General features: G+C 40.0%; 1 protein-coding gene across 3 annotated transcripts in view; it reads left to right on the top strand.

Moving 5' to 3' along the window:
* The window catches only part of UBE2U (ubiquitin conjugating enzyme E2 U), a 62,281-nt gene extending 55,522 nt beyond the window's left edge, over positions 1 to 6,759 (top strand). For all 3 annotated transcript variants that reach the window (XM_058717126.1, XM_058717132.1, XM_058717130.1), the window contains one exon: positions 4,043 to 6,759. In XM_058717126.1, the coding sequence (XP_058573109.1) occupies positions 4,043 to 4,230 (188 nt within the window). In that variant the 3' untranslated portion in view covers positions 4,231 to 6,759. The remainder of the gene's footprint in view (positions 1 to 4,042) is intronic.
* The last annotated feature ends 10,079 nt before the right edge of the window (positions 6,760 to 16,838 follow it).

Here is a 16,838-nt window from a genome sequence, read left to right as displayed (position 1 = left end):
TGTAACATAATCAGAGGAGTGAGATTCCATCACTTTGTCATATTTTTTTGGTTAGAAGTAATACGTCCCACCCATACTTAAAATTTATGAGTTGACATAAAAATGTGAACACTGGAATGCGGGGATCATGATAAGACACCTTACAGTTTGTCCTCCACACATGCTATGTCATATAAGTCTCTTTACTGCCAGTATCCTTAGAAAATAACCCCCTTTGGAAAGGGGCTGCTTACCTGTCAATCTGCCACAGCACAGCACCTCATCTAGTAGCCATTCAGTGCTCATAAATGAATGAGTGAATGAATACTGCAATGAAGTAGAGTGGTTATGCTTGTAGCAGCTCTGATCCTGGAAGAAAGTGAATAAACCCATGATGCGTGAGAATAGTAAGAAAGGTAAGCTGGAAGAAAGAACACTTTAAGGAATATCTAGAAACTAACTAGATCTCCAGTGCTGGACCTGTCCTCTTTGGAAATGAGGTAGACTGTCTTTTGTGTCTAATCTTACTGCTAAGAGGAGACACTGTATATGAAAGGTTATGGTAAATTAGATTATTGTTCAGAAATACTCACTATCCTATTCTACCTCCATGGACAAAGTGTACTCCCTTGACCCTTGACTTTAAATTTTGCCATGTGACTTGTTTTGATCACTGGAATATTGGTGGGTGTGGTATGCCAGTGTTTGGAAAGTGTTTGTGCTATTTGGCTCGCTCTTTTTCACTTCTGCCACCATCACAAGAACATGTCTGACTAGCCTTCTGATTACAGAGAAAGATGAAAACCATAGAGCCAAGCTTCCCCAGCCAACCTTCCCAGCTGTCCCCAGCCCAGATAAGCCAGTCTCCAGCTGACCTGCAGATGTGTGATCTAAACAAATGCTTGCTGTTATAGGTCACTGAGATTTTATGGTTGTTTACTATGTAGCAACAGTGAACTTATACAGCATATGAAAGGGAAGCATGACTTGGTTGAAAAAAATAATGAACTCTATGATCCTCTTTTGTAGAGGGGGTTAGCATATCATAGTTGGCTAATGAAAAAAATTCATCAGAGATTTAGGAGGTGGGAGGAAAGAAGAGGCCATTTTTCCTAAGAAATCATCAGTTTCCTCAGACAGCAATTTCATGCAACTTTTTACAGACTCTCACGTTACAAATATGATGGCTTCACAAATATCTCTGTGAGCTCACAATTTTTGTTCCACTTTGGGTGGCTAGATTCATGAAGTCCCTTGTACTTCCCCATGAATTCCTGGTTTTCCCACATCAGGCTAAGGTAGATAGTGACTGTTTTTCCAGTTCTCCAGCTGTTGCCTTCCAGACCTTCCTTCCCACTATGTCTCCCCACACCTGTGTAATCCCTAGTTTCTACATGAAACTCCTCATTCTTGTATTATCTATAGTGCCTCTGTGTTCCTAACTGAAGCCTAACACCGAAGTAAATGGAAATAAACCGTTTGGCAATAATCAGAGCTTTCCAATCAGAACAAATTTTAATATCTTTACCAACTAAATTATTTTCAGATGTAAAAAATTTATATAAGAAGCAGAGTTTCCAGGATCCATCCCCAGAAAGGCATACAAACTATATGGCAATTAGCATTTGTGCTTTAAAAAAATTTTTTTTAATCCTTACTTATTTTTGAGAGAGATACAGAGACAGCATGAGCAGGGGAGGGGCAGAGAGACAGGAAGACACAGAATCTGAAGCAGCTCCAGACTCTGAGCTGTCAAGTCAGAATCCGACATGGGGCTCGAACTCATGGACCGCGAACTCACAGACCACAAGACATGACCTGAGCCAAAGTTGGATGTTTAACCAACTGAGCCACCCAGGCGCACCTAGTGTTTGTGCCTTCTTAAGTTATTTTGTTAACATAGTAACAGAGTTTCTACCTTTGTTATTAATTCCAACCAGTAAGTCCAAGTTTTCTTGAAGGGATTTATAATACTTAAGATTTTGGGGAGGAAGGAAGTTGAAAATAATATTTTTTTTCTGTCTCATAAGGAAACATTTTTTATATTTGTTTTACATTATGCTCTGCTATTCTAGCCAGGATTTCTTTTTATGCTTCCTGGTAGGTTTTGCTTTTGTTTGTTTGTTTGTTTGTTTGTTTGGCTGGTTTGTTTGTTTTTGTTTTTGTTTTTGGTGGAGGGTTGGTTGTTAGCTTTTGTTTTTAACATGGCAGGAACTAGGAGGCAAATGGTCAAAGTGATTGGCTCTCAACATTCATTCCTGGCCAACAACTGGTGTCAGTCAATCATGGTAATCCCATTTCCCTTACCAGGGACTAGCTTAGGAGCAGCGTGTGACACAATTCTGCCTGAGAGGATGTATACTGAGGGTTTCAAGAGATGGTTTTCCTACTCTTGAAACTGAGACTCTGGAGAGAAAGACCTCCTTTTATCTCCAAATGTTGCCATGTCTGATGTGAGTACTAGAATGGCTATAGCTCTCTTGCTGTGACTCTGAAGATGAAAACAACACCAAAGATGGGAAAGCAGAGCAGTGGAAAGAACTGGTCCTTAATGATATTGTTGAGTCCCTGGATCATTGAACCCTGCCTGACGTCTGACTTTCTTCTTCTGTGAGATAAGACATTTGCCTATCATTTAAACTGGTTTAAACGGGGCTCTGAATTTTTTGTACCCAAAAACATGCAAATTCAGAATAGCCCAAATATAGGTTAGGAAGAACTAGAGTTAGTCCATCAATAATGTGTTCTTAGAAAATAAAGTAGAAAGTTTTCTCAAGGGAAAGACAAAATTTACATTTAAGTTAATGAAAGCTAGAGATTAATATTAAAACACAAAACTAAAAACTCAATCATTGGAGACCTCAGGACTCTCCCAGAGTAATGGCAGTCGTCTAAATTCATAGCTCCCTACAAATCTTTCTATAAAGCAAAAGACCAAGAGAACAATTTGCTTATAACCTTTGTCCATAGCATAACTTGAATACAATGAATATTACGAGGTTTATTTGATATGTTATTAGGGAAATGAACAGGAGACCAACAGAATTTGTCCTAGATCCCTTACTAGGCAATGAATTTGGTGGCGGCTATGCAGATGGGAGGGAAATGCAATGAGGTTGTAGAGGTAAGCAAAACATAAATAGCACCAACTAGGATTAAACATTCCTAGAAAACAAGTTCCCCAGGCTGAGTGGAAATACTGAGAAATATTGATACTATGTCTATATTCTTCCTTTAAAGTGTAATCAGTTTATTTCCCTGTTTACAAGACCTTTACAAAAAAGATGAATCTTCTTTGCTTGATGACATAGGAGGCTTTCCTGGTCTGGCCTCAGCCTAACTTGCCAGCTCCACTGAACTCTCCATGGACTGTAACACAGGAATTTGGGATCTGACAGACCTGGGATCAATTCTCATTAGCTGGGTGTCCTTGAACAAGCTTACTATAGGTCACTCAGTCTCAATTTCCTCATCTGTGAAATAAGGATAGTAATACCTACCTGTCACGAGGGTTGTATCTAAGTTAAATAATATTAGACATACAGACTTCTTAGCACAGCAGCTGACATGGTATGAATGCTTATGTGTCGATTCTGATTACTTCCAAACCTGTCAAGTCCTCCTATACTTCTGTGCCTTAGTATGTGCTGTGTCCTCAGTCTAGAGTATTCATACCTTCCTTCTCTGCCCTTCTTTGTTCAGCAAATTGCCTCTCCTCTGTCAAAATCCAAAACTGTTTTCACTTAGCCACAGATTTCACTTCAGCCACACTTAGCTGCTGACGCAGTCATGGACACTGTTTCCCCTACATGTCTACTGGCACTTAGCAGGACTCGGTAAATACATGTTAAATGAATGAACTAACAGAGCATTAAAAGACTGACAAGAATGGAGAGAATGGTTTATGACAAATTAATTGAAAAATGTGAAATTTAGAGAGTTTTAAAAGGTTGCTAACATTCACTCACATGATCTTAGGCACTATGCTACAAATGCAGGAACGCATTTCTTTTTATTGTGTTCCCTGCCATGTCTCTTAATTTTTTTATATTTCCTCTTATAGTTCAAAATTTTCCTGATGCAGAACCTGAAATTGATATCATCATGAAGACCGATAGAACAAAGGAGAGGTGGAAGAGTGTAATTTTACCAGATGATGTTAACACGAATGAGTCATGGGAAGAAGAAGTGGAAGACCTGGTCACCTGGACCAACACTCTTGATATAAATGTTTTAGATGATTCAGCCTGAAGCTCCAGGATTTAAAAAATGAACAGCCTCAACCACAGATCAACTTCATGAAGCAACTTTGGAACATGGATTCCATTTTTTTTCAAGTTGGACTCATGCTCTCACTTCAAGTACAAATTAGAAATATAACTACAAATCAGTGAATATGTTGCTTTGAATTTTTTGAGCTCTACTTCATTGTTTGAACCTAAGTTAACCAAATTAGGGATGTTCATGGTGGCATTTCAATCAATGGTATTATGCCCTCAATTGTTAGGCTACTGGATGCAAGTTTTTGCAGGCAAGGTATGAATCAGGAAGAGGCTGGGTTAGGAGGAGAGTACTCAGGAGCTTCAGAAGCGTGATATTAACCAAGTAGAGGGATCTTTACACTTGTCCACATCTGCCTGGTTTAGTGTCTTGTTTCCTCCATATTCAAAGTATGAGATGTCATCCATCCACCAATGTTCCTCTTATGTTTTCTCCCAGAAAACATGCTTTGTTTCCTCTTTGACCTTAATCAATCATCCCCTCATATTCTCATATCTTTTTTTTCTCCTTATCTTTTTGCTGCATTGCCTCAACTTGCAAATGTGCTCAGATCTCTCCTGTTTTTTTGTTTACCTTTGACCCTGTGTTTCTACTTCCCTCGACACTATTTTATTCAGGGATACCTGACTGGCTCAATTGGTGGAGCATGTAACTCTTGACCCTGGGGCTGTAAGTTTGAGCCTCACACTGGGTGTAGAGATTAAAAATAAAATCTTTAAAAAGAAAACAAAAGCAAACATTGTATTATTCATATTTTCTCAGGTTTATTGATTATAGTCTATCATTTGCCATCTTTATTGCTTTGGTTCACTTCACATTTGCATCCCACTGCACAATAAAATCTGCTTCTGCTACATTACTTGATGAAAATTCACTAGGATCACCAAAGACTTCCATATTTCTAAAATTCAATAGCTACTGTATCTTACTGGACCTCTAGGCTATATTCTATATTATTGATCACTTCTGTCTCTCTCTTTTTTTAATGTTTATTGCCTCACCTTTGAAGAGGCTTGTTTTGAGGCCCATCCACCTACACACACATCTCTTCCCATAAACACCATAACTCAGTATACATATAAATGTATATATCTATATCTATATATAGATATAGATAGGTAGATAGATAGATAGATGCCTGACCTTGGGTCTAGTTGTTAATAGGTCTCTCCTTCATTTCTAAAGAAACTGATTTTACTTCCTGTGAAAAAATTAAAATGCTGTTATATATACTCTAGTGCCTGGGCACATCCCTGGCTAGCTAGATGTTTTCAAGTCTGCCTGTGATGGTTCAGACTATAAGACCCCAAGTGATTGTAGTGCCTAACACTTTTATTATCCTCCCCAACAGGAACCACAAAATTCTAGCAGCTATCCCAGATATTCCCCTCCTTTTGTCAACGCCAAAGTACACCCAAGAGCCAATTTAATGATTCCCACCCAACTTGATAACAATTAGAGTTATTTTTACACCCAATGAAAAGTGCCATTGTAGATGGACCATCCTATACCTCAGTGAAATTATAGAATGTAGTTGAAAGATGCATTCTGCTGATGGTCACAATGATGGAGGCTGGGCCTCTGACTCTTCTCTGGTGGTTTTCTAGGAGGACAAACATGTAGATTGTCAACAGGTATACGGTAATCACCAAGAAATTAAACTCAAAAGAACCATGGTAGTCAACCAAAAATATTTCCTTGATATCAGCTGTCATATATTGTATTTTATATTTTCTATTTAATCTCTTTCTTTCAGGACAAAGAAGTTACACTTGCTTGTTGCTTTCTTTTCCTGCTACCAGAAAACGTGGGGGTAAAAGTGGGTGATAGGGAAAGGAAGGGTAGGGAACACATCTTTGGAACAGAGACATTAGTTAGTAGAACAGGATAGTTTTTTTTTTTTTAAGTTTATTTATTTATTTATTTTGAGAGAGAAAGTGCAAGTATGCATGAGCAGGGGAAGTGGCACAGAGAGAGAGAATCCCACGCAGGCCCCACGCCATCAGTGCAGAGCCCAACACAGGGCTCGATCCCATGAACTGTGAGATCATGATCTGTGCCAAAACCAAGGGTCAGATGCTCAACTGACTGAGCCACCCAGGCACCCCCAGGATAGTATATTTAATTACCTTCACTATATCTCTGGCCATTCTTTCTGACTCTTCAGTAGGAATCTCCCTTGCATCTCTGGCCATTGGTAAAAGGTTCCTTTGGGTTCCAGCCCAATGCTCTCCTCTATGCATTTTTCTTGGAAAATGTTGCCACTGTCAAGAGTTTTACCTCCCACGCACATTGTCATTCTCTGAACTTTTTTCTTCCTGCTTAAAAGACATCTTCACTTCAACGTCCCCCATGCATCGGAACCTCAACATGCCCAATTTAAACTCATTTCTCCCCCTCCACCAGACCTCCTTCTGCCTCTTGTGTTTCTTTTTCTGTTAATGGAACAATCAAAAGATAAAAACTTGGGGATCACTACAGACTTCTTTCACTATGGCAGATTGATCACCAGGACTTGGAATATTATCTTTTAGATGTATCAGATCCATTTTCTCATCCCTGTTCTTACCATCACTTTATATTATGAATCCCTTTTAAAAAAAGTTTTTTTAAGTTTATTTATTTTTGAGAGAGAGACAGAGCATGAGCAGGGGAGGGGCACAGAGAGAGGGAGATAGAGAATCCAAAGCAGGCTCCAGGCTCCGAGTTGTCAGCACAGAGCCCAACGCGGGGCTCAAACTCACCAACCGTGAGATCATCACCCGAGCAGAAGTCAGACACTCAACCAACTGAGCCACCCAGGTGCCCCGAACTCAAAATACTTCTAATTTCCTTTTAGATTCTTCTTTGACCGTATGTTATTTACTTTGTTTTTAAATTGTTATTTACTTTAAAAGAAGATACCTTTCTACCATTGATTTCTACTGTAATTCACGTGGAAAGAATATGCTGTGTATGATTTGAATTTTTTTAAACTTATCGATACTTGTTTAACGGTTCATAGTATAATCTCTCTAAGCACATATTCCATATACATTTGAAAAACATGTATATTCTGCTACTGTTGAATGGATTGTTCTACAAATGTCCATTAGTTGGTTGATTGCGTTGTTCAAGTTTTCTCTACCTTCACTGATTTTCTGTCTGCTTGTTCTATCAGTAATTGAGACAGATGTGTTGACGTCTCTGAAACTGTGGGTTAGCCTATTTCTCCCATCAGTTCTACCACTTTTTGTTTCGTGTTTTTTGAATCTTTGTTGTTAGGTTTGAAAACATATAAGATTATTTTGTCTTCTTGATGAATGGGTCCATTTATCATGAAATTACCTTCTTTGCTTTGAAATCTACTTTGTCTGATAATCATATAGCCAGTCCAGTTTTTCTTTTAATTAATATTAACATGGTATGTCTTTTTCTATTCTTTTTTAAAATCTGTTACAGTTTTACCTATCTCTGGAGTTTTCCAAAAAATTAAATAAGATGTATTATTTAGAGCATAGAACATAGTGAATATTTAGTGTCTGTTAGTTACTGTGACTCTTGACTATTTCTCTTTATTCAAGGCAGTGAGAACATTTCCTAACATATCAGACTGTGCTCATTCCCCAGCTATAGTTATATTGATATCTTCTATTTTGGGATGTAAATAGAAAAAATATACTGAAAGTACATGAAAGGCAAAATAGAAGTATTTTCTTTAAAAAAAAAAAAAACACGGAGAGTTCCGGAAGATGGCGGCGTAGGAGGACGCTGGGCTCACCGCGCGTCCTGCTGATCACTTAGATTCCACCTACACCTGCCTAAAGAACCCAGAAAACCGCCAGAGGATTAGCAGAACGGAGTCTCCGGAGCCAAGCGCAGACGAGAGGCCCACGGAAGAGGGTAGGAAGGGCGGCGAGGCGGTGCGCGCTCCACGGACTGGCGGGAGGGAGCCGGGGCGGAGGGGCGGCTCGCCGGCCAAGCAGAGCCCCCGAGTCGGGCTGGCAAAAGCGGAGGGGCCGGACGGACTGTGTTCCGACAGCAAGCGCGACTTAGCGTCTGGGAGGTCAGAAGTTAACAGCTCTGCTCAGAAAGCGGGAAGGCTGGAGGACAAAGGGAGGGAGAGCTGCTGAGCCCCCGGACGGCAGAGCTCAGCTTGGCGGGGAACAAAGGCGCTCGCCAGCGCCATCTCCCCCGCCCATCCCCCAGCCAAAATCCCAAAGAGAACCAGTTCCTGCCAGGGAACTTGCTCGCTCCGCGCAAACACCCAACTCTGTGCTTCTGCGGAGCCAAACCTCCGGCAGCGGATCTGACTCCCTCCCGCTGCCACAGGGCCCCTCCTGAAGTGGATCACCTAAGGAGAAGCGAGCTAAGCCTGCCCCTCCCGCCCCCGTGCACCTTGCCTACCCACCCCAGCTAATACGCCAGCTCCCCAGCACCACAAGCCTGGCAGTGTGCAAGTAGACCAGACGGGCCACACCACCCCACAGTGAATCCCGCCCCTAGGAGAGGGGAAGAGAAGGCACACACCAGTCTGACTGTGGCCCCAGCGGTGGGCTGGGGGCAGACATCAGGTCGGACTGCGGCCCCGCCCACCAACTCCAGTTATACACCACAGCACGGGGGAAGTGCCCTGCGGGTCCTCACCACTCCAGGGACTGTCCAAAATGACCAAACGGAAGAATTCCCCTCAGAAGAATCTCCAGGAAATAACAACAGCCAATGAACTGATCAAAAAGGATTTAAATAATATAACAGAAAGTGAATTTAGAATAATAGTCATAAAATTAATCGCTGGGCTTGAAAACAGTATACAGGACAGCAGAGAATCTCTTGCCACAGAGATCAAGGGACTAAGGAACAGTCACGAGGAGCTGAAAAACGCTTTAAATGAAATGCAAAACAAAATGGAAACCACGACGGCTCGGATCGAAGAGGCAGAGGAGAGAATAGGTGAACTAGAAGATAAAGTTATGGAGAAAGAGGAAGCTGAAAGAAAGAGAGATAAAAAAATCCAGGAGTATGAGGGGAAAATTAGAGAACTAAGTGATACACTAAAAAGAAATAATATACGCATAATTGGTATTCCAGAGGAGGAAGAGAGAGGGAAAGGTGCTGAAGGGGTACTTGAAGAAATTATAGCTGAGAACTTCCCTGAACTGGGGAAGGAAAAAGGCATTGAAATCCAAGAGGCACAGAGAACTCCCTTCAGACGTAACTTGAATCGATCTTCTGCACGACATATCATAGTGAAACTGGCAAAATACAAGGATAAAGAGAAAATTCTGAAAGCAGCAAGGGATAAACATGCCCTCACATATAAAGGGAGACCTATAAGACTCGTGACTGATCTCTCCTTTGAAACTTGGCAGGCCAGAAAGGCTTGGCACGATATCTTCAGTGTGCTAAACAGAAAAAATATGCAGCCGAGAATCCTTTATCCAGCAAGTCTGTCATTTAGAATAGAAGGAGAGATAAAGGTCTTCCCAAACAAACAAAAACTGAAGGAATTTGTCACCACGAAACCAGCCCTACAAGAGATCCTAAGGGGGATCCTGTGAGACAAAGTACCAGAGACATCGCTACAAGCATAAAACATACAGACATCACAATGACTCTAAACCCGTATCTTTCTATAATAACACTGAATGTAAATGGATTAAATGCGCCAACCAAAAGACATAGGGTATCAGAATGGATAAAAAAACAAGACCCATCTATTTGCTGTCTACAAGAGACTCATTTTAGGTCTGAGGACACCTTTAGATTGAGAGTGAGGGGATGGAGAACTATTTATCATGCTACTGGAAGCCAAAAGAAAGCTGGAGTAGCCATACTTATATCAGACAAACTAGACTTTAAATTAAAGGCTGTAACAAGAGATGAAGAAGGGCATTATATAATAATTACAGGGTCTATCCATCAGGAAGAGCTAACAATTATAAATGTCTATGCCCCAAATACCGGAGCCCCCAGATATATAAAACAGTTACTCATAAACATAAGCAACCTTATTGATAAGAATGTGGTCATTGCAGGGGACTTTAACACACCACTTACAGAAATGGATAGATCATCTAGACACACAGTCAATAAAGAAACAAGGGCCCTGAATGATACATTGGATCAGATGGACTTGACAGATATATTTAGAACTCTGCATCCCAAAGCAACAGAATATACTTTCTTCTCGAGTGCACATGGAACATTCTCCAAGATAGATCATATACTGGGTCACAAAACAGCCCTTCATAAGTTTACAAGAATTGAAATTATACCATGCATACTTTCAGACCACAATGCTATGAAGCTTGAAATCAACCACAGGAAAAAGTCTGGAAAACCTCCAAAAGCATGGAGGTTAAAGAACACCCTACTAACGAATGAGTGGGTCAACCAGGCAATTAGAGAAGAAATTAAAAAATATATGGAAACAAACGAAAATGAAAATACAACAATCCAAACGCTTTGGGACGCAGCGAAGGCAGTCCTGAGAGGAAAATACATTGCAATCCAGGCCTATCTCAAGAAACAAGAAAAATCCCAAATACAAAATCTAACAGCACACCTAAAGGAAATAGAGGCAGAACAGCAAAGGCAGCCTAAACCCAGCAGAAGAAGAGAAATCATAAAGATCAGAGCAGAAATAAACAATATAGAATCTAAAAAAACTGTAGAGCAGATCAACGAAACCAAGAGTTGGTTTTTTGAAAAAATAAACAAAATTGACAAACCTCTAGCCAGGCTTCTCAAAAAGAAAAGGGAGATGACCCAAATAGATAAAATCATGAATGAAAATGGAATTATTACAACCAATCCCTCAGAGATACAAACAATTATCAGGGAATACTATGAAAAATTATATGCCAACAAATTGGACAACCTGGAAGAAATGGACAAATTCCTAAACACCCACACTCTTCCAAAACTCAATCAGGAGGAAATAGAAAGCTTGAACAGACCTATAACCAGCGAAGAAATTGAATCGGTTATCAAAAATCTCCCAACAAATAAGAGTCCAGGACCAGATGGCTTCCCAGGGGAGTTCTACCAGACGTTTAAAGCAGAGATAATACCTATCCTTCTCAAGCTATTCCAAGAAATAGAGAGGGAAGGAAAACTTCCAGACTCATTCTATGAAGCCAGTATTACTTTGATTCCTAAACCAGACAGAGACCCAGTAAAAAAAGAGAACTACAGGCCAATATCCCTGATGAATATGGATGCAAAAATTCTCAATAAGATACTAGCAAATCGAATTCAACAGCATATAAAAAGAATTATTCACCATGATCAAGTGGGATTCATTCCTGGGATGCAGGGCTGGTTCAACATTCGCAAATCGATCAACGTGATACATCACATTAACAAAAAAAAAGAAAAGAACCATATGATCCTGTCAATCGATGCAGAAAAGGCCTTTGACAAAATCCAGCACCCTTTCTTAATAAAAACCCTTGAGAAAGTCGGGATAGAAGGAACATACTTAAAGATCATAAAAGCCATTTATGAAAAGCCCACAGCTAACATCATCCTCAATGGGGAAAAACTGAGAACTTTTTCCCTGAGATCAGGAACACGACAGGGATGCCCACTCTAACCGCTGCTGTTTAATATAGTGCTGGAAGTTCTAGCATCAGCAATCAGACAACAAAAGGAAATCAAAGGCATCCAAATTGGCAAAGATGAAGTCAAGCTTTCGCTTTTTGCAGATGACATGATATTATACATGGAAAACCCGATAGACTCCACCAAAAGTCTGCTAGAACTGATACATGAATTCAGCAAAGTTGCCGGATACAAAATCAATGTACAGAAATCAGTTGCATTCTTATACACTAACAATGAAGCAACAGAAAGACAAATAAAGAAACTGATCCCATTCACAATTGCACCAAGAAGCATAAAATACCTAGGAATAAATCTAACCAAAGATGTAAAAGATCTGTATGCTGAAAACTATAGAAAGCTTATGCAGGTAATTGAAGAAGATATAAAGAAATGGAAAGACATTCCCTGCTCATGGATTGGAAGAATAAATATTGTCAAAATGTCAATACTACCCAAAGCTATCTACACATTCAATGCAATCCCAATCAAAATTGCACCAGCATTCTTCTCGAAACTAGAACAAGCAATCCTAAAATTCATATGGAACCACAAAAGGCCCCGAATAGCCAAAGTAATTTTGAAGAAGAAGACCAAAGCAGGAGGCATCACAATCCCAGACTTTAGCCTCTACTACAAAGCTGTCATCATCAAGACAGCATGGTATTGGCATAAAAACAGACACATAGACCAATGGAATCGAATAGAAACCCCAGAACTAGACCCACAAACGTATGGCCAACTCATTTTTGACAAAGCAGGAAAGAACATCCAATGGAAAAAAGACAGTCTCTTTAACAAATGGTGCTGGGAGAACTGGACAGCAACATGCAGAAGGTTGAAACTAGACCACTTTCTCACACCATTCACAAAAATAAACTCAAAATGGATAAAGGACCTGAATGTGAGACAGGAAACCATCAAAACCTTAGAGGAGAAAGCAGGAAAAGACCTCTCTGACCTCAGCCGTAGCAATCTCTTACTCGGCACATCCCCAAAGGCAAGGGAATTAAAAGCAAAAGTGAATTACTGGGACCTTATGAAGATAAAAAGCTTCTGCACAGCAAAGGAAACAACCAACAAAACTAAAAGGCAACCAACGGAATGGGAAAAGATATTTGCAAATGACACATCGGACAAAGGGCTAGTATCCAAAATCTATAAAGAGCTCATCAAACTCCACACCCGAAAAACAAATAACCCAGTGAAGAAATGGGCAGAAAACATGAATAGACACTTCTCTAAAGAAGACATCCGGATGGCCAACAGGCACATGAAAAGATGTTCAACGTCGCTCCTCATCAGGGAAATACAAATCAAAACCACACTCAGATACCACCTCACGCCAGTCAGAGTGGCCAAAATGAAGAAATCAGGAGACTATAGATGCTGGAGAGGATGTGGAGAGACGGGAACCCTCTTGCACTGTTGGTGGGAATGCAAATTGGTGCAGCCGCTCTGGAAAGCAGTGTGGAGGTTCCTCAAAAAATTAAAAATAGACCTACCCTATGACCCAGCAATAGCACTGCTAGGAATTTATCCAAGGGATACAGGAGTACTGATGCATAGGGGCACTTGTACCCCAATGTTTATAGCAGCACTCTCAACAATCGCCAAATTATGGAAAGAGCCTAAATGTCCATCAACTGATGAATGGATAAAGAAATTGTGGTTTATATACACAATGGAATACTACGTGGCAATGAGAAAGAATGAAATATGGCCTTTTGTAGCAACGTGGATGGAACTGGAGAGTGTGATGCTAAGTGAAATAAGCCATACAGAGAAAGACAGATACCATATGGTTTCACTCTTATGTGGATCCTGAGAAACGTAACAGAAACCCATGGGGGAGGGGAAGGGAAAAAAAAAAAAAAAAAAAAGAGGTTAGAGTGGGAGAGAGCCAAAGCATAAGAGACTGTTAAAAACTGAGAACAAACTGAGGGTTGATGGGGGGTGGGAGGGAGGGCAGGGTGGGTGATGGGTATTGAGGAGGGCACCTTTTGGGATGAGCACTGGGTGTTGTATGGAAACCAATTTGACAGTAAATTTCATATATTAAAAAATAAAAAAAATAAAAAATAAAAAAAAATAAAAAAAAAAAATAAAAAAAAAAAAAACACGACTGGGGCACCTGGGTGGCTCAGTCGGTTAAGCGTCCGACTTCGGCTCAAGTCATGATCTTGCAGTTTGTGAGTTCGGCCCCGCGTCAAGCTCTGTGCTGACAGCTTGCTCAGAGCCTGGAGACTGCTTCAGATTCTGTCTCCCTTTCTCTCTGCCCCTCACCCGCTCACACTCTGTCTCTCTGTCAAAAATAAATAAGCATTAAAAAAAATTTTTTTTAACAATGCTTGAACCTGTTATATGCATACTAGCCATGTGACCTTGGGCAAGTTCCTGCATCTTGGTTTCTTAATCAGTCAAGGATGAATAATAATGGCACCAAGTTTTCTATAGTTGTTGAGAAGACCTAATACATCAGTACATTAATATTTGTAAAGTGCTCAGGACAGTACCTAATCCATAAGTGCCATGTATGTGTTTGATAAAATAAAAAACACATCTTACTTTACATTACTTTACTTTATAATGGTGTATGAAAGAAATTAATATTCAGAAAGCCTAATAAATCTGCAGTTTTATGAAATACCCCAGGTAGTTTTGATGGAAATTATCAGTGGGTGACACTTTGGGATACAACATAATTCTAAGATTTATTTCAAATATGGTTAACATGGCACAAGAGGTGCCATTAGGTAATGAGGAGAGTGTCCCTTTATAATGAAGCCGCATGACTGAGTGCATAGCCTAATTTGGAGAGAGAAATCAAGTCTAAATTTGAGGTCCTATGTGAACATGAATCCCAACCTCATTGTGATAAGCCCAGATGCATACAGAGAAGAGAGGGTAAAAGGAGCAGGAAATTATATTTTTTGAAAATTTCCTATAATGTTTGGGCTTATGTCCTTAGAACCTTAGACTTAGGTTTTTAAATTTGCTTTATTGTTTAGACTCCTCTTCCCCTCCAGATGGCGCCAGTTGGCTGCTATTTTCTGTGCAGTAGTCAAGGTGCCTAGAAACGTCAGGCACTGTCTTGTTAGGCTTTTAAAGATTTGCATGGCACATGAACATTTTATAAGAACAAGAATATTTTGCTGTCTCTTCCCAAGAAGATGGTTACTCAGTGCTCAGCAAGGCTTACTAAGAGGAGAATAACCCAGAGCTTACAAATTATGCACATTTGATAAAATCATAGAACCAACCTCCTGGAGAAATCAGTCAGTCCTCACCACTGCCTTCAGGCAGGACCACACAGACACCACCCTCTTGTAGAATGAGAATGAGTACCAAGAGAGAACAGAAAAGCTCAGGTTTTTGTTTAATGACTTCCAGACATCAGTGCATCCACTGAGAGCTGCTTTGCCTCCTACCTGAGGGAGGGAGGAAGTTCTCCAGAGGCTGGCAGAAAGCCAGAAGGCTGCAGGGCCTGTCCTCCCTCTAGACAGCCCTTTGCCTTCTGGCTTCTCACCTACAGGCCATGGTTGTCCCTAAAGAGTAAATGCCAAGCATTATTGGGTGAGGTGGGGGAACCATAGGAGACCCTATCCTGTGTATCTCTCTTTGTCAACAAAGGGTATAAGGAAGCCCAGAATTTGATTATCTTTTTGTTTTGTTTTGTTTTGTTTTTGGAGTCCCAGAATTCAATTTAAGCCACTATCTCCAGAGGCTGAGATCTAAGTCTTTTCCAAATATTCAATCCCAGGAAGAATAGTCAATATTCACCTTCCAAGAGGGAGTTCTTTTTGGCTAATCTGATTCCCAGATGCAAAAGCATAAACCCACTTGACTTGAGGTTTTCATCATAAAAGATGGCGAACAGCTGGCTTTCATTTTCTCAACAGTATCCCTTAATAGATCTGAAAACTAATTTTAAGTATTCCATACTCTCCTACTATTTGTACTAACCAAGCCCAGCCTTTTTTGCTTTATGTCATGATTTGAATGTCCAAACCCTCTTTCTGACTCTTCACCTCACTTTTAAGTTCTAGAGACCAGACTAGAATTCAAATGAAAAGTGATCACTCTAATGGCCAAGGATAATTATATTTGCAAGTTGAATTCTGTTTCAACAATACAGTTGTGATATCCAATCTGATCTCCTGAGGCTTTTTATGTGTCTCAACAACTCGCTCATGTTAACGATGCTCTACTGATAGAGACAAGTGTTTTCTCTAGAGAAAAAGTCATAGATACCAGATGTGTCTACAAGCTGCTATCCATTTGAAGTCAAACTACATAATTAAGATACTGCTCTGGTTAAGTGTATATATAATAACTAATTTATCATAAGTCTTAAACCTCAGTCTATGTCACCAATAAAGGCTATTAATAAGCTATTACTTTGACGTTCAAAAATGTTCAGATTATAACTCTGAGTTCTCATATTGTGTGACCACTAGAAGTACACTTTTTTCCACATTCAGCTATGAATAACAGAAAACCTATGGAGGATTAAAGAAATAGAGATTTATTTTTCCTCACAGAACAAGGAGCCCTGAATGGGAAGTTACTGGCATTGGTCCAGGTAGTTATGCAATGATGCTATCAAAGACCAAGCTTTTTGTGTATTTCCACTCTGACATTTTTCTTAGAGTATTGACTTTTGCCCTCAGACCTTTTGCTTCATGATTACAATGTAGCTGCTAAAGCTCCAGACTTCACCCCTGTGTTTCACCTCTGTGTGGAAGAAGGAGAGAAAAGGAAAAAGGAGTGATACTGGCTGCTAGTCCTCTGTTCCAGAGCAAATGGTTACCTCAGAGAGATTCAATGTCTTCAGTTCTAGAAACCAAAACTGCTAGCAAATGTAAAGTCAGTTCTGCTAATAATAGAATTTATCCTTACATTCATTGTTTTCATTCATTGCTGATTCAGTTGGTAGTTTTCAGTATCTTTTGCCACATTTTAAAATGCATTTAATAATTGATAGGGGA

The sequence above is a fragment of the Neofelis nebulosa genome, chromosome 2, assembly GCF_028018385.1.
Source record: "Neofelis nebulosa isolate mNeoNeb1 chromosome 2, mNeoNeb1.pri, whole genome shotgun sequence".
NCBI lineage: Eukaryota > Metazoa > Chordata > Mammalia > Carnivora > Felidae > Neofelis > Neofelis nebulosa.
This window is presented reverse-complemented; position numbering and strand designations above follow the sequence as displayed.